At 41.9% G+C, this 26,373-nt stretch overlaps 1 protein-coding gene across 1 annotated transcript in view; it reads left to right on the forward strand.

Annotated features, from left to right (window-relative positions):
- LOC119649803 (1-phosphatidylinositol 4,5-bisphosphate phosphodiesterase classes I and II) overlaps positions 1-26,373 on the forward strand; it is a 281,393-nt gene that overhangs the window by 185,507 nt on the left and 69,513 nt on the right. The window contains exon 4 of the mRNA XM_038052116.1: positions 7,219-7,356. Within this exon, the coding sequence (XP_037908044.1) occupies positions 7,219-7,356 (138 nt within the window). The remainder of the gene's footprint in view (positions 1-7,218; positions 7,357-26,373) is intronic.

Raw genomic sequence — 26,373 nt, forward strand, 5'->3', positions numbered from 1 at the left:
CAGAAAACCTAAACTTGGGTCCAATGGTGAATTGCCTATCCCTCGCTCAGATCATGATTGAGACGAACAATTGCCCAGAAAGCGGTAAGTAAGACTTAGCAACAAACCCAAGTTAGCTGTTTAGCGGGATAAGAGAGACTATTGAAAGCGTTTTGTTTAGAGGTCATCCTCGCATTGTCCGATACATTTTTAAGCTATATGGGAAAAGTGGGTAATGACTGTTTTGGATGGTTAAAGACACTTTTCACACTCAGAGCGTAATTAATAGAGTATTTTTGAAGTTGTGATTTCTCAGAAATGAAATAACATATTGATTTGTTTTTTTTTTATTTTGAAGATAAATGATGAAATAAAAATATGTATCCGATTTATGTTGTTGTTGTACACCGGGTTGTATTTGATTTTGATTAAAATCGGTTTACCGTCTGTCTGTCTGTCCGTCACACGCATTTTTCTCGGAGACCGTTGTAGCGATTGGCATCAAATTTCGTAGAAAGATGGGAACTGTGAACGCTCACGCATGTAGTGAGTTACATACTTTTACATCGAATTTAAGGGGGGTCCCCATACATGCAAAAGGGGGGTGTAAATTTTTTTTTTCACCAAATATAGTCATGTGGGGTATCAAATTAAAGGTCTCGATCAGTACTTTTTGAAGCCGGTCTTAGTTTTGACATTTGTTGAAAAGATAGGGAGTGCGGGGGGGGTTGAAAGTGATCATTTTTTTAACGAACCCATTCTCAGAAACTACCCAACCGAAAAATCTGAAAAAAATCAGCGGGCTGCCACTATATAGTGCCTAGGCTCCGAAATATCCTCCATATCGATAGCTGTTCAAATAAAGTTAATAATGGTACATTACTATAATTTTTAGTAATTGCCAGGAAAATCCCCCTTAAGTTCACCCTAGAATCACAAAATTGTAACAATGTAGGCTACACTATAGAGCATATTCCTGCCAAATTTGGTGAAAATCACACTATTACTAACAAAGTTATACTAGGTCAAAACTGTCGCTTTTCGGCAAATTCAAGACTGAATGTCAATATCACTTGAAAGTGGACATTTTCACATAATATATGCATATTTTACGTGTTACATGCTAATGGGGCAAATGCGTACTCAAGTATCTTTATAAAAGAAATATACAAAACCTTTCATACCTGAAGCGTCTAGCTTCCGGTTTTTCGACTTGTTGAGACTTGATCCAACCTAGGTTTTTGACTAAACCGTGGACTCGAAAAGGAATGTTTGGATACAGTTTTGTTTAGAACACCTGTACTTATGCTCCGAAGGGGATCGATTGAAAACTAGAATGTTGGCAGCGTTCAAAATACTTTTACCTAAAATAACGAAAAAAGGCAGTTCATGTGAATGAATCTCGGTAATTCTAGTTCGGGCCATAATGACGAACGTTGTGACTATTTGGATAAGAAACTTACTGAAATCGATCAAGTAGTTGCTAGGGAAAATGAGAAGTTTTGAAAAACGAGTTTTCGAAATAAACGCGCTCAAAGTTTCAGAAGATTTATTACGATCATTCGGAATATAAAAACTTGTTAAGTTTAGCTGTAGTTTTTTTTAAAGTCAAGTCTAGAGAATAAAAAAAAGAAGGGATCAAGCAAATGGGCGATCTCATAAAGTACCCGAAAAAACCTGGTGTCACAAATGCAATTCACATGACAAATGTGCTGTTTTGCGTCTTCTTATTAGTAGTGACTTATATGAAATTTTCTGACTTGCCTTGACAAAAGAATTCAGAGAAGAAATTTATTGCGAGTTTCGACTCGAAATTGTGAGGCATGGTTTTTGAGACTATTCGACCTTATTAAAAAAATGTTTGTACAAAAAAAATGCTGACTGTGAAAAGTCCCCTTAAAGACCTAGAAGCAGCCTGATTTTCGTGAAGCGACCCAACTATTGAATCGGTGGATTGGTTAATGGTTTAGCTGAAAATACGTGTATGTAGGGAATGCATCAAATTCCGGCTGGACTTCTCAGTTATCTTGTTGCTTCGGCTTTGCACTGCGCCCACTATTGTGGAACATCATATACACCAATATATCCGACCTTCAAGGAACCACAGTAGTGAATAAAAATCATCATCACAAAATTTCAAATAATACGTCCAGCAACAATGTGTCTTAGGCGAAAATGATGCCGAACGCAAAAGGGTATGTGGTATCTTCTTAGCTTGCTCAGCCTAGAAACTAGGAGAACTTTTTTGATATAAAGGCGCAAAACTCTTAGAATGATATGTCTCTGTTGTTCGAAGAACTTGAATGTGTGTTCTATGTCTATTCTTCTTCTCTGATTTTACTCGAGGGGATGATCATTTTAGCATTCCTTCATTGGATTGGTTCTCTATTAGGTGCCCATGATTCGGGCTCTCTGAGGTTTCCTTGCACTTGCTTAGCTGATGCAGTATTTATAGTGTTCCAGCAGTAACTGGAACCGAGTTTTCTTTTATCTTGGTCTTTCGCCTTTAATACATATTTCAGCGTTCTTCTCTCAGTTTTGAATCTGGAGCAAACAAATTGCATGTTTTTTGGATCCTGCGGTGTACTACATCTAGCAATAGGGCAAACTTGGAGAGCATGACATTGACATACGGTTTAAACCAGCAACTGATCATTTGGTATACTGACGGATCCCTAAGGATAGAGGGAGCAAGCGTTGGGGTCATTGGTCCTAGGAAAATGCAATGCTAATAAGTAAGCATACCAGTATATTTCAGATGGAAATATATGTCATAGACAGATGAGCCTCGAAAGAAACTATAAGGGGTAGAAGATTGCTATTGTAACCGAAAATCAAGTGTCTATTGAGGCATTTAAGTCCTATCAGGTAAATTCAAAACTGGTATGGCATGCCTTAACAGACTGAACACGCTCGTTCAATAAGGTTTGGATACTCTGGGTTCCAGGTTATATTGAATTAGAAAGCAATGATGCAGCGAACGAGCTGGCCAGAAAAGGTGCAGCGACGCCACTATATGGACCAGAGCTATTCTATGGACTCGGAAATGGGTTCATGGTTGCGATATTGAAAAATGGAGAGGAACGGCTGAGTGAATTTTACTGGGCGAATTTACCAGCAATGGAACAGTCCAGGGTGCTTATGTGGGGATACAAACCTAAGCGCTCGAAAGATTGTTTAAACCTAACCAAGAAGAGCCTCCGAATCATAGTGGGAATACTCACTGGTCACTGCAGGCTAAACTATCACCTGAGGAAGTTGAGGATATCTAGGGACACGGTCTGTAGCTTCTGTGAGGAGAGTGATGAAACCTGCACAGATGTTCTGGGGCAGTGTCCTGCACTTGTGCAAAGTAGGTTCAGGCACGTGGAAGAATACTTAATACCAGATGCCAGATTGAAACCCTTGGAAGTAGGGAACATAACAAATTTCTGTCGGTTATAGCTTTAAACGACGTACTATAGTTTATAGGTATACTATAAACAACAAAGGAGCACAATAGTTCTTTTAGGACGCAGTGCGACATCCCTTGAATATTATTATTATTATTACCACATCTAGCAAGATGATTCAGAGAGTCGGGAGAATCATCCAATCCGGAACAGTGCAGATACTGATTTTAACAGCGTTCTTGTTCTGTGAGAAACTATTTATGTTGGTCGTCTTTTCCTCTGAAACATCGCTTAATCTGTGTGTAATAACGTGGCGTTATCCTTGTCGAATGACTGTGTGCTTTTGTTGTTTATATTCGCGTCCTTCAATACAACAGATATAAGTAAATTGATTGGAATCATGCCTACTGCGACCAATGCTAACTCGTTGTATGTTTTATTCAAGGCGCTACAGTTCCCCAGAGTCATAAAGCCGCTCTGCGAGCTTGTCAACACCTCTGATCATACGATACATACAGCATTATTGACCTCATCTAATATCAAACCTTGTGTTACTTTCGGCATGACGATGTACTTTGTGGGTGTATCGTTCGTTCCGTATCAGAAAGTCCTTTCCGGAGGGTAATTTTTGATCAACCAATCGCCAGCATGTAGAGCTGAATGTATTTTTCACGTTTATCATCATTGTGGCAGCACACTTATCAGTACTCGCCTCTTGCCAAAAGTACAGCACGGTGAATCGCAAACCGAAGCTCGGGTAAGCCAGTCCCGTTTCCTTTTATGGTTTAAAGTCTATTGTGGACCCTTCTCGACAGCTTCCCAACTAGATGGTTTTCTTGGTTTGGCTCTTCCCCAAAGAACTTTAATTTCTAATTAGTGCTTGAAATGTATTTTAAAATTTTATAATCTACATTCATGAATGGCTTTCTATACTGCACATGCCTGAACGGAATATTTACTCATATATAAGGTAAATAATATACTAATATTCCTCAGGACTGGAGGATCCTGACGTACCAATGATGACACGATGTATTATTTCATGCATTCATTGTTTCCATGAGGTCCAGGCGCCACAGCATTCCTCTCTAGGCTTTTCCGACTTCTACTTCTTTCTGCTAATAACACACCGAAATAACCCGTGTTGATGTCGTGAATATCATCTAGTTCGTTTGAGATTAGGAAGGCTGTCCACAACGAAGCCTCAAGCGACTAAACAAAAGTCAAATTACAGTGACTATATAGCATCTCACAGAATATTCTTGCGGAAATGTTGTGTGTAGGAGTATCTTTTTTGAGAAGTGAGTCAGTTGCTTAAGTAAATGTTAGCAATGTCCTTGGCGGATGCAGTTGCCCACATACATCACTTTGAGCAGCCGAAATCAATTAGCGAAAAAAATCTGTTTCTCTTGTTGTTGTGGATGCTCACGAATGTGTTTCGTTCTAAACCTCACCTTGAAGTGAATGCACTAGGCGAATATCTTCATTAAAAGAATCATATTTGGGGATCAGTGTTGCATCCACTTGATGCAACAAACACTTCACGAAAATTCTTTCCATTTTCCACCGTTCGCTTTGATGTCCCATAACTGTCTACTCAATCCGCACAACTGAGAAAAAAACTGTTTATTTCCTCAGTCAGCTTGTCAATGATATCAAAACCTGACTCCTTCAACGAGCTGCTCGCTTAGTTACAAAGCGCAATATAACCACTCGATCTAAAGCAATACATACGTTGTTGTTGGGATACTTTTCCTAATTTTTGATTTATTCGCGGAGCACCAAGTTAAATCCTACCTGATCTCTTTTGGTGACAGATCCCGCGACAGGCCGACCAAGAAAATGCATACAATGTCGTTACAAACATGATGATCGGATTGAGTCACAAGCCTCGGAGCACCAAGCTAAATAAAAGCTGCTCTACCTTGCTTATTTCGCCTTAGGGGGCCACCCCGTGTGACAGATCCGCGGAATGGAACTTTTTTTGGCATCAATTGTATCTAGATATAGTGTAGAATATTACCCATATATTACCCATATATTCTACACTATATCTAGATACAATTGATGCCAAAAAAAAGTTCGATTCCGTGGATCCGACACACGGGGTGGTCCCTTAAGTGATTTTTGATGTTCAGAGTTTTTTGGAAATTATAGTGTGGAACACGTGATAAGTCACATGCTAGATTTATGTTGATCGCCGTAATGAAGCTCGTAGTTATCGGTCCGAATGACGTTCGAATGACATCGCTAAAAGGACAAGAATTGACGCCAAGGCTGTACGTGTGTTTCTTGAAGAAACCGAAGGTTTATGGATTAGGTATAGCAGATTAATAGTCAGTTAAGGTTTTATGGCTAAAAATCACATTCTACTTTTTAAATGCGTTTTTCTCGAAACCGCATATTGAAAATCGGTTGCCACCATAGCCCAAAATCTATCCATCTAGCGTGGCAGCAGCAGAAAAACACCTTTTTTTGGAGATGCGTGTATAAATTGCTCTGTACTTCAATTACGAACTATCATATGTGATGAGGCTGGAAAAATTACTATTTACGCTCAAGATATTAATAAATCTATGGTAAAAAATTCGTATTTGTATCTTTATCCAGTTCTTCACAAAAAATTTCTAAAGAAAGCCAAAAAAAACGGCCTTTACACGGGATGACCCCCTTAAATTGCAAACGAACGCAGAAGTAAGAACGAGACTATCTCGAATTCCTTACTCTGTATTCTTTTCTTAAATAATGAGAGTTATTGCTTAGAAATGCCTTTGAGTCCTACACGCTTTCAATTTTATGCCTTAATAGTTATATTTCCCACGAATAATGCGTTACGGTCGTTGCCCTATTATTGAAGGCATTGAGTCACCATCGGCAGGGGAGGTTAGATGCTCGGCTTGGCTGTAGCGGCACAAAGAAAATGAAAAACAGGAGTCTCAGTGAAATATAAATGCGCTTATCACTTGTCAGGATGAATTGAAAAAGGTTTTTTATTGAAAATTTTTCCGAAAATTCGAAAACAGAAAACTGGGCTTGTTCACTGCTTATTGAATAAATTAATTTTGAATTTGAGTGGTTTTTGGAAGGTCGATCCTTTCACTGTGCTTTGAATATCGTGATGAGAAGTGCCCATGAAATTCCCAAGGCAATCATAAACAAAAACCTGCGTGTATTCCGCAATTACTTTTCGATTTGATGTTTAACTAAACTGACACGCGTTCTGATCATATTCCTGTTTCCAGCACCTCAACCATATTGGCTGCCAATAATGGCAGCTTGAAAATCGATTACATCTCCATGTATAAAATTTGGCATTTATTTTCCACCATAAAATTTATGTGCTTGTTTCAAAGAGAAAACGAGCAATTTGTTCTTGCCCCTCAATTCATGCCATCAATGTCATAAAACTGCGCTTCCCATCCAGGAAGTCTTCGTTGGGACCATATCGTGAAGTGAATGCAGAAGATTTTAGTTTCCCCGGTTGTCGTTTATTCAAATCATTTGCCTCTATATCCTAGCTTTAGAAAGAATTATCCTAAACACTCTTGTCAATAAAGCTGTTTTGTTTCCCATAAATCGGGAAATAAATTTAACTTCCTTGATATGTACATATTCGAAAAAGCCTAGTCTCGGCATAGTCTCCGGCGCTTGGGAATGCCAATTTCCTTCTGGAATTCGATATGGTAGAAATAGATGCGATTATGTTGTGTTCCTATAATAGGATGATTATTCCGCGTATAGGCGGATGTGTTGGCAGGACATTAATATGTTTTAATTGTCCATTCAATTTTAATATAGCGAATAGAAAGTCTATAATCATATATACAAAGCTCTACTTTATTTTCAGGACTCCAAGTTGCGTCAAATAGTAACAATGGGCTCGCAGGACACCCTCGAAGAGAAAACTATTACAGTTTGTCATGGATCTGACTTTGTTAATGTTAACTTCGTGAATTTTTGCTGTACTCGAAAAGATATCGCTCAAGTAAGTACATAAATGTTTTCCGAAGACATAGCCTTCAAGATGTTTTTTCACAGCCTTCTGTTGAAGCTGTTTTGCGTGCTAGATAAAGGCTTTTCTTTCCATTAAAGTTACAGTTGTTACAATGCAGAATTGGAGCCGCGAAGAATCTAGGCTAACGGCGAATAATGTTAGTCATTACGTCTTGAGAAATCGCCGTTGACGGGTGGCATCCCTCTGAATGTCTGAGCATTGATTGTTCGAATTATCCAATGTAGACGGGGAATCAAAGCACCATTAGTCTAATGGTTATGGCTTTCCAGCATAAAACCTTCAAGCAAAATCGATATTTTCTTGGTAATGAGTTTAATAGGGCTTTTCCTTCGTTATCTTGCGTAGGAATGATTTACAACGCAATTGAGAATATTTAAGGACTTTTTCTTGAAGGCTGAAGGAATGTTTTGTTTACTTTCGATGCTAGGAAATATTGTCATTTGGCAATAAGTGCTCATTGACTTTTTTCGAATTGGTTTCTTTTTTTCTTATCGAAAAAAGATTATCATTTTATTGACGAAGGAGGTCTGTGGAGTAAACCAGAATGCCTAGAAATCGGTTTAAAATCGTGAATGTTGGATCGAGTAAGCTTTTCACACTTTGATAATTAATGAAATAGGAACTGCTAGGGGATTTTAAGAAAATATTTGAACCTGCCTGCAAGTAAACAGTGTGATGGTAGCGGTTCCCTACATAAGTAGCCTAGGTCTATTTTAAGGTCTGATTGAGAATATAATATTATCAAAATGCTTCTAAGTTTATTTATGTTTCGTATCTGGTTCCAAGGCAAACTTATACTAAACTCAATTAGTGCTCAACCACAGGTTTGATTTTTGATACGAACCCAGACAACTTTTAGGAACTGGTTCCAAATTTCCCTTTCGGCCTGAATACATATTTCCCCTTGAACAGAGTGGATGGGGCATCGTAAATCGTGTAAATTTCGAAGTTCATCTGAAATTAGTAGAATTAAAAACATGGAATCATCATCATCAACGGCGCAATAACCGGTATCCGGTTTAGGCCTGCCTTAATAAGAAATTTTCAATAACTTTATTTAATAATTTCCTAGGACTATTTCCCCATATTTTTACTAGAACAAGTCATTTAACTCTTACACTTACTCTTGCCCTACCTCTCTGAGTAAGTTTTATATTATATGGCCGAATTAATGACACTCAACCTATATTCGCTCACCTAGCGAACACCACCACCAGTCGAACACCAGCTGTTCTTATATCTTTGCGCCGAGGTCCACCAATTCGATATCCCTAAAAGCTGTCTTGCGTCCTGAACTACGTCATCGCCCCATCTCAGGCAGGGTCTGTCTCGTCTTTTTTTTCTATCATAGATATTGCCCTTATAGACTTTCCGGGCTGGGTCATCCTCATCCATACGGATTCAGTGACCTATTGAGCCGGATTTTATCCACAACCTGACGGTCATGGTATCGCTCATAGATTTCGTCGTTATGTAGGCTACGGAATCATTCATCCTCATGTAGGGGGCCAAAAATTCTTCGAAGGATTCTTCTCTCGAACGCGGCCAAGAGTTCTCAATTTTTCTTGCTAAGAACTCAAATCTCCAAGGAATACATGAGGACTCTTGTACAGTAAGAGCTTTGATCCTATGGTGAGACGTTTCGAGCGAAACAGTTTTTGTGAGCTGAAATAAGCTCTTTGGCTGCCAACAAACCGTGCGCGAATTTCATCATCGTAGCTTTTACCGGTTGTAGTTTTCGACCCTAAATAGGAGAAATTTTCAACGGTTTTAAAGTTGTATTCTCCTATCTTTAGTCTTCCTGTTTGACCAGTGCGATTTGCTGTTGTTGGTTGGTTGGTTTTCGGTGCTGACGTTGTCACCATATATTTTGTCTTGCCTTGATTGATGTGCAGCCCAAGATCTTGCGCCAATGGCCGCCTGCTCGATCTGGATGAAGGTACACTGTAGATGTTGTTCTTCCCATAATGTCAATATCGTCTGCATAGGCCAGCAGTTGCGTGGATTTAAAGAGGATCGTACCCCTTGCATTTACCTCAGTATCACGGATCACTTTCTCCAGCGCCAGGTTGAAGAGAACACATGGTAGGGCATCCCCTTTTCGTAGACCGTTGTTGATGTCGAATGGTTTTGAGAGTGATCCTGCTGCTTTTATCTGGCCTCGCACATTGGTCAGGGTCAGCTTAGTCAATCTTATCAACTTCGTCGGGATACCAAATTCTCTCGCACAAGTTGATGAACCTCTTGGTGTAATTTGTCGCCTCCATATTTAACAAATTCGGCTGTAATTCCATCGACTCCTGGCAACTTATGATTTCTAAGCCGATGAATTGCAGGGACTGTTTCTTCTATACTTGGCGTTGCCAATATTTGTCCGTCGTCTTCAGTTGGCGGGACCTCCACCTCGCTCGCATTAACTTCATCGCTTTCTTGAGGGCCAGGTTAAAGAGGACGCATGGTAGGGCATTCCCTTGTCGTAGACCGTTGTTGATGTCGAATGGTCTTGAGAGTGATCCTGCTGCTTTTTTGTGGCCTCGCACATTGGTCAGGGTCAGTTTTATCAATTTCGTCGGGATACCGAATTCTTTCCTGGCTGTGTACAGTTTTATTTTGGCTATGCTATCATAGGCGGCTTTAAAGTCGATGAAAAGATGGTGCAACTGTTGTCCATATTTCAACCGTTTTTCCATCGCTTGCTGGCGGCTTATGATTTCTAAACCGATGAATTACATGGACTGTTTCTTCTATACTTGGTGGCGGCAGTATTTGTCCGTCGTCTTCAGTTGACGGGACCTCCAACTCGCCAATATTCTGATTGATCAGTAGTTCATCAAAGTACTCAATCCATCGCTCCAATACGGGTATGTCTATTCTGTCGGAAGTCAGATTTCTCTCTTTGTCTCGGCAAGATGAACATCGAGGTGTGTAAGGCTTCATCCTGCCGAATTGTTGGTAAAACCTGCGCGCCTGGTGCGGTTGCTCCTTATATTTTTCGAGTTCGCAGACCTATTGGTTCTCCTAGGCTTCCTTTTTCCGTCTGTGAAGTCGATTCTCCGCTCGCCGGAGTTCGTGATAAATCTCCACGCTTGCCCGCGTCATTTGAAAATGCAACATTACTCGGTATGCGGCATTCTTCCGTTCCGTTGCTACCTTACATTCATCGTCAAACAACCAAATACACAGAGTTGATGATTTGGGGCTGATCAGGCAATTCTAGAAGTTTTTACGAAGTTGCGTTGGAAGTGTCGGTCGACGGAGATTTATACCGTAGAACAGCATACTGCGAATGAAAGTGCTGAACGTTATGATTAACTGTCTTCGATCTAGTAAGTTTCGTAGTCTACGGCACGCGGCTGCAAGACAAGACAAACTAAATTAACGTCTTGTATAATGCCAATTTTGGTATATGTTACTGTTCCTCAATGTGAGCAGCACGAAGGAATAGACCTTATTCGCAAGTATGACATGCCTGTTTTGTTTTGTTATTTTGGTCTTTGTTTTCGTCCGGTATTTGCACTGTTTCGTCTATTTGCATAAAGATTTCTAAGGCCTAGAATTTGAGTCATCCCAAAATATTTATATCATCTGCATAGGCCACTATTTTCATCGCGATTGTTCTATTTAAGTCCAGAATAAAGCATCGCTTTGTACATACTTTGATCTGGACTCTGAATTCACCTCATTGCCATTCTAATAACCAATTTTGGGGAAACTTCAAATTCGAATAATATTCTCCAGAGTATTGCACGATCGATACTGTCGTGTGCTTGTGATTTTGCGTGTCGAATTTTTGTGGCGACTTGCATCGGTAACAGCAGCTATATATATTGATGCCGCCTACCTTTGCTCGTGTGAATCCATCTTCTGGGCTATTTATAGTGTTTTCGATGGCTCGGTTGCCGGAGGTCCAAATTGCTGCTTTGCAACTTGAATCTGCTACCCAAACAGCAGTATGGAGCTATTCTCGTATATGATGGCGAAATCATATTCTGGGGAAGCAGGACCTGGGCTGCCTGATAATGATTGAAGTTCATCTGCGGGAAATTCATCTACCTTGAGCTGAAATCGCTTTCTTATACGCAGGGCATTACTACTGCCTGTGATATGGTCGATGTCACTTTTGTTTGTTTCTCCGCATAGCAGACATTTGGGATTACCTTTGCAGTTCTTGGCAACATGACCTTCCTCTCCGCATACCGCATCTTCGGCACAACTTAGATCTATCAAATTGACTCAAGCAGTTTCTCGCGATGTCTTCCAATTCCAGATATTTGAAACACTTTCTAGGCGATATCTGTCCTCTTAGCCGACAGCCCACCCAACCGATGCGAATTTTGGCAGCAACAACAGTTTTTTTTCACCGCTTCGGTTAAGAGGGTTATTATAGCAGTCTTAAATCTTAAGTTTCTTAACCTTATAACATTGGACTCATCTACTGGATTTATACCGAGCTGTGATTTTAGGGTCTCACAGATCGCCGCCCTGATCCAAGTCTTGGCATTGCATCTTGACTCATTTTCACCTCCGCTGTTTCACCTAAGAATGTTTCGATTTTCTTATGGAGGTCTTGTGAGTTATTTTCGCCGGGTTTGATTCCAAGTAATAGATCGCCGTTTTGCATAAGCCTTATGCGGTCCACGCGTTCGACCAGGTTCGATAAGGAAGTGTCTACTTTGATCGTCTGTCAGTTCGGGCGTCACACTCGATTCTCTCTGTAACTGCTAAACCTTTTGTCACGAAATTTGGTGAGAACATTTGATCTATGTGTCCCCCTACATGCGTTTTGCGTTGGCATTAAAGCAACGAAATATAAGCGCAAGGGCTCGATTAGTATTTTTTGAAACTGATCTTATTTTTGATATTGGGTGAAATACAGGGGAGTGATGACTTAAACTGTGCGAAACAGGTCTCGTTCTCAGAACTTATCCAACTAAAAAGTATGAAAAAATTAGAATAGTGCTTCATTATAAAATCTAGGCCTCAAAATACATCCCATGCCGTTATCTGAACAAATAAAGTTAATAATAGCATATTGCGATAATTAGACATTTACACGAAAATCCTCCTCAAATATGATATATCGTAAAAGTTCAAAATTTGGCACTAGTAGTGATAATATAAGACAATTGGATGGAAATGGAAAGTTTGAAGGTAATCCAATAATTACTAACGAAGTTATGGAAAGTTTCAGTTTTGTATTCTATGTGAATTCATTGTATTGCCATCATTTAGGATGAACATAAAACTTTTATAAGCACCCATCTTCCGGTATTCCGTTTTTTTTATCCTTCAATTGCCCCAATAACGCAATGTATTATAGTATAGCCGTGGAACTGTTTTACCTTTTCCAAGATAATCTATAAAAATTATTTCATGGACGTCCCAAAAAAGCTGACCTCTACCTTTACGGCTGTTCTTAGCCCTTCGGGTTGTTTTAGCCGACATTCGCCTTATTCTAACCACTGCTGAGAGTGTTTACTGGACTTTCCCGGATTGTCTTGCCCGTTGCTACATACCGTCGAACGAATTCTCTAAGATTACGCTAGCTTAACAATGCTTTGAATTATCCGCTTGTCGTTGATCAGCTGTGTGAATTGGCAAATATTCATGTAACTTCTTTCTATCAGCATCTTTAAGAAGTGAACTTCACAAGGCAAGTTCTAAAGATCGGCACTATTGGAATATCATATCGATTGGCTTACACGAACTTATCACAAGATTTAGTAAGTGCACAACAGGAGAGGAGTAGTACAAGCTGCTCGGAAAGTCTTAGGAGGAGAGTTGAAACATAATGCCAGAAACCAACTAAAAAGCGCGAAAGTGTAGTTGATGGGTGGTATACCCTATGTAGGGGTTTATGGGTACCATGCATTCTGGTCGTTCACGTATGGGAAGTTAATAATAATAATAATCGTTGGCGCAACAATCCATATTGGATCAGGGCCTTGAAGTGTGTTAGAGCACTTCATTCAAGACCGTAACGGTACACTAGGAGGCAATGTGGTCAGCATTGCGCTCGCCCGAGATTACTACCCTGATTTGACTCAGGTACTCATTCACAGCTGGGTCGACTGGTATCATACGTCAAATCACGATGCAAATTCCACTGCCACCAGTGAGATTTGAACCGCGACCTTCCGTATGACAGCCTAGTGCTCTAACCACTGAGCTATCCGGACACAGCTATGGGAAGTTGCCTGCATTAAAATTGTATCCCACAACTTCAGGCTGTTAGAACACCATTTTTATTATTATATTTACATATAGGCGACAAGAATTCGTTTATTATTGTATTTTATGTTCTTGCATATCTTGTAAGAGGGGGATGTTTGACTTTCTGCTGAATTTCCAAATTTGCAGATTGCTAGCCCGTAATTTTTTTATGGCAAGCGAGGTACTTTGTATGTATTCTCTAACCTCAACGGGATGAGCTGAAGTTAAACCCCATAAAATCTTCTCGCCAGTGCAGCTGTTTTGTGGCTCTATGATAAAATTCTCAGACCTATGCGTGAGCCGATAATTCTCCTGCAAACGATTTTCCACCAGCTATCCACTTGTTTCTGCAGCACTTGTCCTTGAAAAGATGGTATTCAGATGATCCGGGAAAATTCCGTTCATGTTTGTTTTTCGATCCTTTACACCGAGATTCTTTCTCGGCAGCTAACTTTGTATCAATTTGCATCGACAAATCGCTTTGAAATTTGAATATTTTCCGTACATCACGTTAAGTATCAACAAAATTCGATTAAATCCTTGCGTTACCCAGTAGTGGCTATCAATCTACAAGAATTGAAATTACCTGACTAATTGAAATGAATGACTGAAAAATTCTTTGTTTGTAAGCATTAAAGCTGGAAGTTGGGCCAAAAATTAGCTGCTTGAAGCTCTGCACAATATGTTCTAAAGACAAACTGTGTATCAAAGTTTCGCTCCGAACCTAAGCTTCAATTGCACATTTCAAGTTCATTCGCGCAACAGTGACTACACGAGTAAGCGCATTTAACTTACAAAATTGACTTGTACTTCGTTCGCTCTCCTACTGGCCCCTCGACTGTCTAAAGAATTCCCACATTTTCCACAACGCTAAAGGTTGTTTCTTTTAAATATCAAAACTGCTTCTAAATGTTATCGTCTCAAATGTTACCACTGCCAAAATTCTATGTTATTATATGAAAGCCTGATATCATATTCAAAACACCATCGACGGCTAACATAATTCCCTAGTTTTTAGGTATTGTAATATCAGAAAACTAGACTTAAAAAATCACTACTTTCTGCCTGACTTGCGTGGTTCACAAGTAATACCCATTACTCCTAACTTTTCCTTTATCCTTTTAAGGGTTTGTGTAAAACAATATCTTATTAAAATCGGTTTACTGTCTGTTTGTCTGTCTTTTTTTTTTGCCAATGAAAGGTGAAGAGCTTCAAAAGCTACCGCTGGCTTCTGCCACACGGTATGACTCTTACCTACTAAAACCACCTCCTTCTTCTTCTACTCTCCCCGTGGGACTCCTATTTGGTATAACATCGCGGGCCTGGGTCAACATTTATTCTGCGTTCGTGTTTCTCTCGCGTTCATTCTCCCTGCTGACTTCTTCCTGCCTAAGCTTTTTAGCGTTGACTGTAATCACTTTTTCGACTTCGGTCCATATCCCCTTTACTTTCATCATATGTTCCATTATATTTTCGGGTGTAAAGTGCTCCCCGGCTGTAGTTTCTAATGCAGCTCTTTGGGCTACGAATCTCGAGCAATGAATAAAACGTGTTCTGCGGCCTCCGCAATATTCGGGCACTTTGGGCAATATGGGGAAGAATTGAGTTAGGTCGAAACCTACTTCGCCGTGGGGTCGCTCGATCCATTTCCGGAAATCCGATATGATTCTGGGAGTCCAGCGGCCTTTTTCTGACTCGTTCCATTTCTCCTGCCATTCCGCTACAGTGTCCGTTCTTGTAAACTGTCACCGACGGCTAAGAGATTCTCCGGTGAGATACGCTCGATCGTAAAGTTGTTCTCTTTCTCTCAATCGGGACCTTTCTTGCTATCAAGCAAGCCGCTCCATTGGATATTGTTTTGTAAGCACAACATGTCCAGAGTGCACTTGTTCGATACGCAGCTCCAATCTTTTTTTTTTCGCTGTATTTTTCAGTACGTACTGGGGCCTGATCGAACTGACCACCTTCGAAATAAGGAGTTTGCAAGCTATAGACCAGCATTTTCTAACTCGATTTAATATCATTTGACTGCTTGCATAAAGCTCGACTTCGAGGAGGCGTTCAACAACCGTCACACCAATGTCGTCCGCGAAACCAGGGGAGGCCACACCAGTAGGAAAGTCTAGTGTTAGTACTAAGTTATACATAATAATCCACAAGAGTGGCCCTAGATCGGACTCTCCGCATTTCGTTTGGTATAATTTCATCCCTTCATCTGATTCGCAGCACAGAATCCTATCGATTAGGAAGTCGTCAATGATGCATACCAGACACTGCGGCACGCCTAAGTTGATTAGGGACTCAAGCATCTTGCCCCATCGAGCGGAATTGAAAGTGTTCTTCACATCAAGTGTGATTACTGCACAATATTTGTCTTCGTCAAGTGCGGTCTTAGCTGTGTTAGCTACCAGGACAACTGCATTCGTTGTAGACCCCCTCTTTCGACGAAGCTTAACCCAAAGCTTTGTTTGGCTTGGGGACTAGTACTAATTTCCGCTTCTACCAGTGTGGAGGTATGTCGTGAACGTCACAGCAAACATATTTGGAGCTATTTTCACTGCTGCCTTAAGAGCTTTATTGGGATCCTATCCAAGCCAGGCGCTCATTGCATAGGAACTTCAGCGGTGTCTATCTCGACAGTGGAAAGATTAGCGGTACTCACATTCTGTGGGAATAGATCCATTATTATTCGATTAAGCAGAGTAGGGCAAGAAATTGTTAGGAAGCCTTTGCCTTTGATTTTCGACGTTATTGTCTCATATCCGTCACCCCAGGGGTGTCAGCTTCCTTACACAGTCGTTTAAAATGTTCACTCTTACTTTTTCTATTCTTGCGAGCGTTTGTGTATTCTTCATGTAGATGCTCGTATCCAGATCGGTTTCTATTTCGTTGACTGGGTCTTCTGGCCTTGAGGCATGCCTTGCGACATACTCCGGTTTCAGATTCAGCATGGAGGCGTCACACACTCACCCTAACTTTCCACTGATCTGTAAAGATTTATCTTTTGCGTTTCCTTCAAGCGCTGTATTTTGCTGCAGAACTTCTTTGAAAATCTCCTCTTCAAACTTATTGGCTGCTCGCCTTTCATTCGTGTACCGCGTATGATTTCAAAAATGATGGCCTGGTGGCGCTATGTGCAGATTCTTCACTAACGTACCACTGGAGATCCTTAGCTAAAATATCGCTAACAAATGCAACACCTATCACGGATTCCATTTCTCTCTCTCGGAAAGTGTTCACGCATCCAGTGGTACCAACTACAAGATTCAGACGAGAAAGAGCTTCGAGTAATATACGTCCTCTTTCGTTCGTTTCTCGGCTGCCCTATTCTTCAGCCCATGCGTTGAAATCGCCAGCCACTATCTTAGGACCATGGTCGTCTGCATCCACCGCTAGCCTCTCCACCAAAGAAAGGAACTCCTCTCTCGTAAGGCTTAGTGCCGCGTAGTAGCTGCAAACAGATACCCCGCCCATTTTTGCTCTAGTGAAGCCACGCTCGAGAATCTTCGTGGCTCCTTCTATGGCTCGATTTCCGCAGGTTCATATCGCTGCTTTTCCTGTTCAGAGAACCAATGTGTCGAAATGTGGCACTCGTCAGTTCGGTTGAGAATACGAACCATGCAAACATAGGACAATATATAATTAGAATGAGTTAGTAAACTGTTTACTCCCTTAAAATAATGAATACACTGGGCCTAGCTACTACTTTTCGTTTCCCTTTCTGCCTAGGACGATTGAACTGGAATGATCTAATAAAGTAGAGTATGTATGGAAGTAGGGTCGCATTTTATATTGGAACAGTCAACAGAGTTTATGCAAAGCGTTGTAGAGACAACTTTTGGATTCACAAGTGTCCTCTTTAAAATACGCTGTGTTACGTAAAAAGATAGGTTGTCTAAACGCGCTGCATATAAAAATACAAAGCAATCAAATTGAAATTGTACACGTCTTTCTGCTTCACCCAAGACTTCATAAAAATACCTTGTTGCAATGCATAAGGGAATGTGAAAGCATATCAAACCACATTCGTAGCAATGTTAACATCAACATTATTGTGATCATCAAACGATTGCCACAAACAGTCATCAATACATAGCATGTACTGGAAATAATGGAATGTTTCCGACACATGGTGGACTCCCTTGGATTGCATTCCATGCGAAGAGCAGGTCATATCGAAAGCAGCAGGAAGCAGGACCGAGGATGGTGGGATGGCAAGGAAATATTGTATTGATTTTATTGGTTATTGGTATGGTGACTCCTACAATCTGGTTACAAACGAGCTGTTTAGCATTTGCCAAGCAAGAATTTAGTTATTTTTATGGCCCATTTGGAATCTGAGAAGGATTCATTGGGTAGTTGAAACAGCAAATTTGTGGTTAAAAAGAATTTTTCGCAACCGTTTCCAAACTCAAGGGAGCTGTGGAAAGAATCATTTTTAAATTCAACATTGTTTATTTTGCTGTTTATTGTGTTTGTTGATGCAACTAATAAAGAGATTTTTTATTGATACGTTGTAGCATTAAAACCCATATTTGTAGAAATGTTATGATGGGAGTTGAGTTATTTGTTGACTGTTGGGAAAAAACCCTCTGAATTGTTCGGGAAAAAAATTCAAATTACATTTCAATAGTACATTGACAGGGATACCTCGCATGATAGAAGACAGTGAATGTGAGCTTCCTTCACGGCGACGACGTTTCGAAAAAAGTCCATATTAGTGGGTAGGATCTTATTACGTCAATGCGGTGTTGGCAGGTTTTCCTATATCTGACAATCTCACCATCTATCTAACCATTATAATATGAACCATTCGAATTCATTAAATTACTAACCGAGATGAGTATCCATAGAGAATATCCAGGTGAATAGCACCATTAGACTGTAATCGGATAGACATAATGAATTTGACTCGATTTACAACTCAACGTTGCCTTGAATACAAGTCCTTTTAGCTAAGATACCAGCCAGCAATAAACTCGCTTTTTTCAGAATGCTATCAAATTAGACCTTATTATTAGCAATAAAGGAAGCCTTCATGACAATGGATACCGTTTGAATACATCACCACAAAAGTAAAATTTCGAAACTTCTTTTTGTAACATGCACTCCTTGAATGGCGAGGAGTGACCAGCTGTTATTGTCCTGTGGCACGCACCTGAATAATTTCACTTTTGATTACTAGCGGTGCTGACAGTTTACTTCTTGTTGAGGGGTCAAAGATACTATTATGGATCAATGTGGTAAAAGGAATTTTGAAATCTGATTGAATGCTTTCAAATCGGTTTACGTATAAGCGAAGTTCCTTTTAAAAATCTCTTTGGAATACGGTACGCATATGGGTATTTATTCATTATTCGTGTTACGAAGTTAGGTCTTGTTTCTCTTTAAATTCGGAGTAATTACCAGTAATGTGATTCGTAGAGATGGAATTAAAACCGAAAACGATGGAATAAATATGTAGAGGTAACCCTGATTGACTATTGTCGTAGCAGGATGAGGTAGTTTTTCCTATAACATTGAAACAAAAAAGTTATTCTTAATATATGTCGGTATTTGGTGGACCAGTTACCCTCTTCATCAACAGATCTCAGTCTCGACTAAAAATTTGTAAAACAAAACCCTATTAAAATTGGCTCAATGTCTGTTTTTCTTGTTTCTTATTTTTTCCATGGAAGGTGAAAAGTTTCAAAAGCTACCGCAGGCTCCAGCCACACGGTTATGTGGGACTCTTATCCACTAAAACCACCTCCTTCTCCTTCCACTCTCCCCGCGGGACTCCCATTTGGTATTACGTCGCGGGGCTGGATCAGAATTTATTCTGCGCTGATGTCAACATTCGTGTTCCTCTCGCGTTCATTCTTTCGGATGACTTCTTCCTGCCTAAGCTTCTTTTTGATGGCTGCAATCACTTTTTCGACTTCGGTCCATATCCCCTTTGCTTCCACCATAAGTTCCGTTATATTTTCCGGTGTAAAGTGCTCCCCGGTTGTAGCTTCTAATGTAGCCCTTTGGGCTTCGAATCTGGGACAATGAAAAAAGACGTGTTCTGCGTTCTCTGCAATATTTGGGCAATATGGCGAATCACCTAGCCCAAATCGATACAGATATGCTCGATAGCCTCCGTGTCCGCTCAAGAATTGAGTTAGGTCGAAACCTACTTCGCCGTGGGGTCGCTCGATCCATTTCCGGATATCCCATATGATTTTGTGGGTCCAGCGGCCTTTTTCTGACTCGTCCCACTTCTCTTGCCATTCCGCGACAATTTCAGTTCGTGCGAACTGTCGCCGACGGGCAGGAGATTCTCCGGTGAGGTACGTTCGGTCGTAAAGTCGTATTTCCTTCTCCAGAATTTCAATCGGGACCATTCCTACTATCACGCAAGCTGCTTCATTGGATATTGTTCTGTAAGCGCAACATGTTCGGGGTACACTTATGCCATACGCAGCTCCAATCTTTCTCTTATTTGCTATATTTTCCAGTGCATCTGCCCACACTGGGGCTGCATACAGTATGATCGAACTGACCACCTCGAAATAAGGAGTCGACGGCTCGGCCTTGGGCCACCTATATTTGGTAGCATTCTCGCAACCAGCGCTCCGATGTTATATGCTTTGGCTGCGGCACCCTGTACATGCAATCTGAAATTTAACCTCTGGTCAATCATTACACTTAAGTACTTAAGTGCAGGCTTGGAATGAATTGTTTGCGTTCCAACTTTGATCTTCATGGAAGTGCACTTTCTCCGCTTGGTAATAAGTACTACTTCCGTCTTATGCTCTGCGAGCTGTAGACCAGCATTCTCTAACCAGGATTTAATCTCATAGACTACTTCATTTACATAAAGCTCGACTTCTTCGAGAAGGCGTGCAACAATCGTCACACCAATATCGTCTGCGAAACCAATGGAGGCGATACCAGTAGGAAGGTCTAACGTCAGTACCCCGTTATACATAATAATCCACAAGAGTGGCTCTAGTTCAGACCCTTGTGGAACTCCGCATGTCGTTTGGTGTGATTTCCTTCCTTCATCTGATTCGCAGCACAGAATCTTATCGTTGTTTTGTTTGCACAGTCCTGCAGCCGCCATTTTGTAAAAAAGTGTCAATAATAAATGTTTTTCTTGCTCCTGAAAGGTTGCTTAATTCATTGGTATATTACTTGCGGACATGCTCACAGAAAAATCTTTGGGGGCTTCAAACAGACATAACCCTTAAGGTTAGGGCTCTAAACTATCTCGCAAATTAGGGGCGGGTAAATATTGCTTTCTTTGTCTAATTTGAATATCATCGATCCAGTCCTTTGAGGAGATTATCCCTTAAAAGTTTTTATTTATTTGGCACAATAGGAAACGCGTCTCATTCTAAATTGTCTCCTGTCGTAGTTGTCAAAGCAGAGGTAATTTTATAGTTATGAAATGTACCATTTATATGGTCCTTTGTCCTCTTCCTCAGTGGGTCTTCATGTAGACGAAGACGTCCTCGGAATATACGGTATATGTAGTTTAGACTAAGATTCAATGAAGCAGAAGACAACTGGTCTTCAAAACATCTGTACATGACAAATAAAAACAAGTCGGAATACCGGAAGCTCGTGCTTCGGGTATAAAGGTTTTGTGTTCATCTTATCTAAGAAATTTCAACGCACATTTTTCTACACGTATACAGCTACAAAACTACGAGACATACGTACATATTACAGCCGGAGATGTTACGCTCACTCTAAACAAACAAACTGCCTATTTCCGAATACTGTACACTTATGGGCACGTATATAAATTGATCGTACCCACATTTCCGATTTACTTCTTATGTCTATCTGAATTAGGCTCTACCCGCAAAGTTCATTAGCACGCATATACTATATACCTACATATACACATGTCTCGTTGGAATAATTGATATTCATATACAAATGATTAAAGAACTAAATCAAAATAATTCTTTTCCACCCAATTCATACGAACTTACTTCGTTTTGGTATTGACGAATTGATATCTGATGACGTCATCAGGTTGTAGAATGCACGAAATTCACAAAAAATTGTAAAGTTTTACCTCTTATAACTTTGTCAATAATAGTTGGATTTTCTTCAAACTTGACCAAATTGTGCATTATATTCTTCGTTATACCCATGCCAAATTTTGTACTTCTGGGACGAACATAAGGGGGGTGCCGAGTAAATTTCTAAAATGGGGAAATATACTATTATTAACTTTATTTGTGCAGATATCGGAACCGGATATATTTTGAGGCCTAGATTTCGTAGAGATGCACTATTGAGATTTTTTTCAGATTTTTCGGTTGGATAGGTTCTGAGAACGAGACCTGTTACACTTTTTGGGGGTCATATTTTGAGCCCTCACTCCCCTATGTTTCACCCAATATTAAATATTGAACCAGTTTCGAAAAGTACTAATTGAGACCTTTCATTTGATACCCCACATGGCCACATTTTATGAAAAAAAATTTTGCACCCTCCTTTCACATGTATGGGGAGCCCCCCTTAAACTTAACACAAAATAGCAGCAGTTGTTGCATGTAAAGGGAACGGCAGATAACATACTCCCACCAATTTTCGTGATAATCGGTTCAGCCGTTTCCGAATAAATCGGCTGTGACAGACAGACAGACAGACAGACAGACAGACGGACAGACAGACAGACAGACAGACAGACAGACAGACAGACGGACAGACAGACATCGAATCGATTCTAATAAGATTTTGTTTCACACAAAACCTTAAAAAGCTGGCATTATCAGAAAATTTGGCCTTTTTTAGGCTACAACTTTAGGTATCATATTATAGCTGGGTGTCTCACTGCTGCTCTAAATGTCCTGGGATTTTCACGCCATTTCGCAAAAGCGCTCGATGTTGCGGGCAGTTGTCAGCGGATTTTTCCTTTAACCTACCACTGCCTTGGATAAAATTCATAAAGGAGCGCAGGAAGATTTACCAGAATATGAGGGCCATGATAAGAGGCCTATGGGGAGATCTTATGTTGGAGCTCCAGAAGTCCAAGGACGTAACTGTGGACAAATTCTTGAGCCAAGTCGGGAAGCCGTTAGAACAGGAATCCGACATAAAGGCTAGCAGACCGGAGATCACTATACTTGCATAGATATAGACGAAATTACCACGAAGGAGGAGGTTCGCGAAGCGTTAGAGAAGCAGTTCGATCTCGTCGGACTACAAGAGTCAGCAGTGAAAACGCTGAGGAAAGCCTACGGGAGAACACAAACCGCCATCATCAGCTTACCAGTAAAGACAGCACTCAAACTGTTAGCAGCAGGGAGAGTGAGTAGGCTGGGTTATGTGTCGTCTTAGGGAGAAGGTGGCATTGAAGCGATGCTTTAGATGCCTTAGCTTCGATCACATTGCGGAGGCATGCACTAGTCCAAATGGCAGGTCGAAGCAATGCAGGAGATGCGGAGTGAAAGGCCATATCAGCAAGGACTGCGGAACTGACCCAAATTGCCTGCTGTGCAAAGGGAAGGAGAGTGTGGACCATCACTGCAGGTAGGAACAGGTGCCCAGAATACAGAAGAGCCCTTAACACAAATCGCAGATGAGGTTGATGCAAATCAACCTCAACCGCTGCGAGGTGACCCTGGATCTACTCTCGCAAACCATCCGCGAGAAAAACATCGATGTGGCCATAATTAGTGACATCGAAACTACGGTGGTAGTATTTGGGTCAAAGACCAATCGGGCCAACCAGCGCTATGGGCTTGCCTTCGAGGAAATCCCGGATTAGAGCTTCATCAGAGCCAAGGTGAAAGGCGTCCACAGCTGCTATGCTCCACCCAGCGCTACACTTGCGGAGTATGAGCATATGCCGCTCTGGTTTTGGATGCAAGAGGACGTTGGCGGACCATAATGGGGTAGCCGGACAACTAATGTGAGGGACGCGTTCTCCTCGAAGCATTCGCGGAGCTAGACGCGGTGCGGGGGAATGTTGGGGCCTCGTACACTTCCTAGGGAAGATGTCTGGAGTCTATAGTGGACCTGACATACGTGAGTGCCACTTTACCGTATAGAGTCCCTTGGCATGTCAGTGAGGACTATTCTCACAGCGACCACCAAGATAGAAATCAAGGGCGGATCGAGCGCGAAAAAGCTTTTGAGGGGGGCATGTTTTCCATGGCGCTCAAACCCAACATATCCCTGAATGGTATGGCGAGAGAAAAAGCCACCCAAATCACCGGATGTGTGTACGGAAGTATGCGATGCTACTATGACCAAAAGACGTTTGCTCTCCACTAGGCAACCCAACAACTGGTGGAACAACGAAATCGCAAGTTTGCAAGCCACATGTTTTCGAGCAAGCAGGCTTTGGCAGAGGTTCAGGAGGAAGCCCGGTGGCGGCGGCCGAAAGGACGCACACAGGCAACTGCGTGGCTGCCTCAAAGAAGCCATTCGGAAAAGCAAAAAGAATTGCTTCAAACAGCTGTGTGATCCTGCTGACATAAGCCTATAGAGGCCTATAGAGTGATAATGAAAAGGCTGTGGAGATCACCCCAGGTGACCTGTCTCCTGAAACAGATTGTTACCACTGTTCCCTCACCACTCCACTCCACCTCCAATAACACTGTAAAAGTGGAAGTCAGTGGATATACGATCGTATCAAAGCCGGCTATCAAATACCTGGGAATGATAATTGACACCAAATTGAGCTTCAGGGAACACCTAGAACGTGCATGCCAAACGGCAGCCAGTGCCGAATATTGGTAGGCCTAAACATTGTCGGAGTTTGTTTCTAGTCGCAGTGGTGCATTTCATCCTGCTCTACTCATCACCTCTGTGGCCAGAGGCGCTTGGAAACTCTCAGAGACGGAAGCAGGTGAACTCGGTTTACCGCCTAATGGCTTTTAGAACCACATCAGATGAGGCTGTATTGGTGGTGGCAGCCATGATTCCTGTCGATATTCTGGCTAAAGAAATGATTGTACTGTACCATGCAAGACGTATGAAGGACCACACAGAGCGTAGAAATGCGGCAAGGTCAGAGTTGCATGATCTCTGGCAACGCAGATGGGACGAGTGTATGAAGAGTCGGTGGATGCACAGGTTGATTCCCAACATTAGCGTGTCACTTAAGCAGAAGCATGTGGAATTCAACTATCACATTACCCAATTCTTCACGGGGAACGGTGGCTGCTACAGACAGTATTTGCACCGCTTTGGGTTTGATGATTCTCCGGATTGTCCTAGATGCGGTTGCATACCCGAGGATCCAGAGCATGTGATGTTTCATTGCCCAATGCAATGCAATGGAGAGGAGGAACCTGAACGAAGTCTTGGGAGGAATGTGAGCCCGGAGAACTTAGTTACCGAGATGCTGCGGTCCGAGGAGGACTGGCTTACAGTTTGCTCCGCAATCGTGCAACTACAGGAGGAGGTGCTGAAGGAACAAGGAGTTGAATGCATTTTTTACATTCACCGTCACCACGACACAGCACTTGCCAGAAAGCACTGCCTCTCGAGCCAAGTCCACCACGCCAACAGCGAGCGAGCTTTCCGAAACCCATATTGCTCATCCGCAAGACCATTCCCGTCTTCCACGATAGGGAGCAATCTATTATAGATGATGCGCTCGAACATCTTCCCCATAGTTTCCAACAAACAGATAGGCCCATAGGACGCTGGGTCTCCGGTGGCTTGCCGGGTTTGGGCAACAACACAATTTTTTGCCTTTTCCATTTTGGAGGAAATACGCCTTCCGCCATGCACGCCTCGAAGGTATTTCTGAACCAATCAGGTCTGGCCCCCATCGCCAGCTTCAGCGCTTTATTAGGGATGCTTTTCAAACCCGGAGCCTTGCCATCACCGATCCTTCCGCAGACCTCCTGAAGACCCTCCTCGGTAACGTGAGGTATTACCTCCACTTCGAATGGGGCCTCCGTTTGATACCTACTTCCCGTATGGTAAGGAAAGAGCGTGGTTACAATTGTTACAATTTGGAGAAGCCGTGGACGGGTCACCTGAGACGACCTTTGCCCCTGCAACTTCTTCATAACCAGCCTGTAGGCCAGGCCTCGGGTGTTTATGTTCGCATCTACAGACAGTCGCCTAAAGCAATCTCTTTTGCTCCTACGAATGGCCTCCTTTGTTCGCGCTCCTCGTGACCGAGTCTTTCCCTGGATCGCTGGAACTGCCTTCTTGCTCGGTGGCATGCCGATCTCAGCTCCGCGATTTCGCCACTCCACCAATACTTTGCCTGTTTGCTTGCAAACTCTCGACTCCGGGGCATAGCAGCGTCACATTCCTCGGTCACCCATCGCGTGCCGCGTGTCGCCGTGCCATTCAGGTCGTCATGATCCGCCATAGTTTCAGAGAACGTATTCTGCTCGAACGTCCTCGTCGTCCAGCCCGGCATCCCTACTCAGGTTCGTCTTGATCTGAATTGGAAACACAGAGCTGCATGCAGTCAGGCGCGTGTCATGGGTTGCGGATAATGACATGACCCACCGGGTCAGCTACGAATATCGCAAGTTAATCTTGTAAATAAGTAGCCGCAAACAAGCAGAACGTTTCCATTTATGTTCGTCCTAACTTATCGGCGCCTATCGGATGGATTGCAGTGACGTTACACAGCGGCTCCCCTCCAGGGACCTTTGGAGGTAACCATGGGGCATTGCAACATTGGGGCTCTGTTGCAGAGTTGACTGCCTCCCCAACACTCGTGGGAATAAAATTGGGGAAAATATTTCAAATTCTTTTAATGGGACCCCAGGGACTGTACCCAACACGGTTAAGGGTCGTTCAACAACA

The sequence above is a fragment of the Hermetia illucens genome, chromosome 1 (genome assembly GCF_905115235.1).
Source record: "Hermetia illucens chromosome 1, iHerIll2.2.curated.20191125, whole genome shotgun sequence".
Classification (NCBI taxonomy): Eukaryota; Metazoa; Arthropoda; class Insecta; order Diptera; family Stratiomyidae; genus Hermetia; species Hermetia illucens.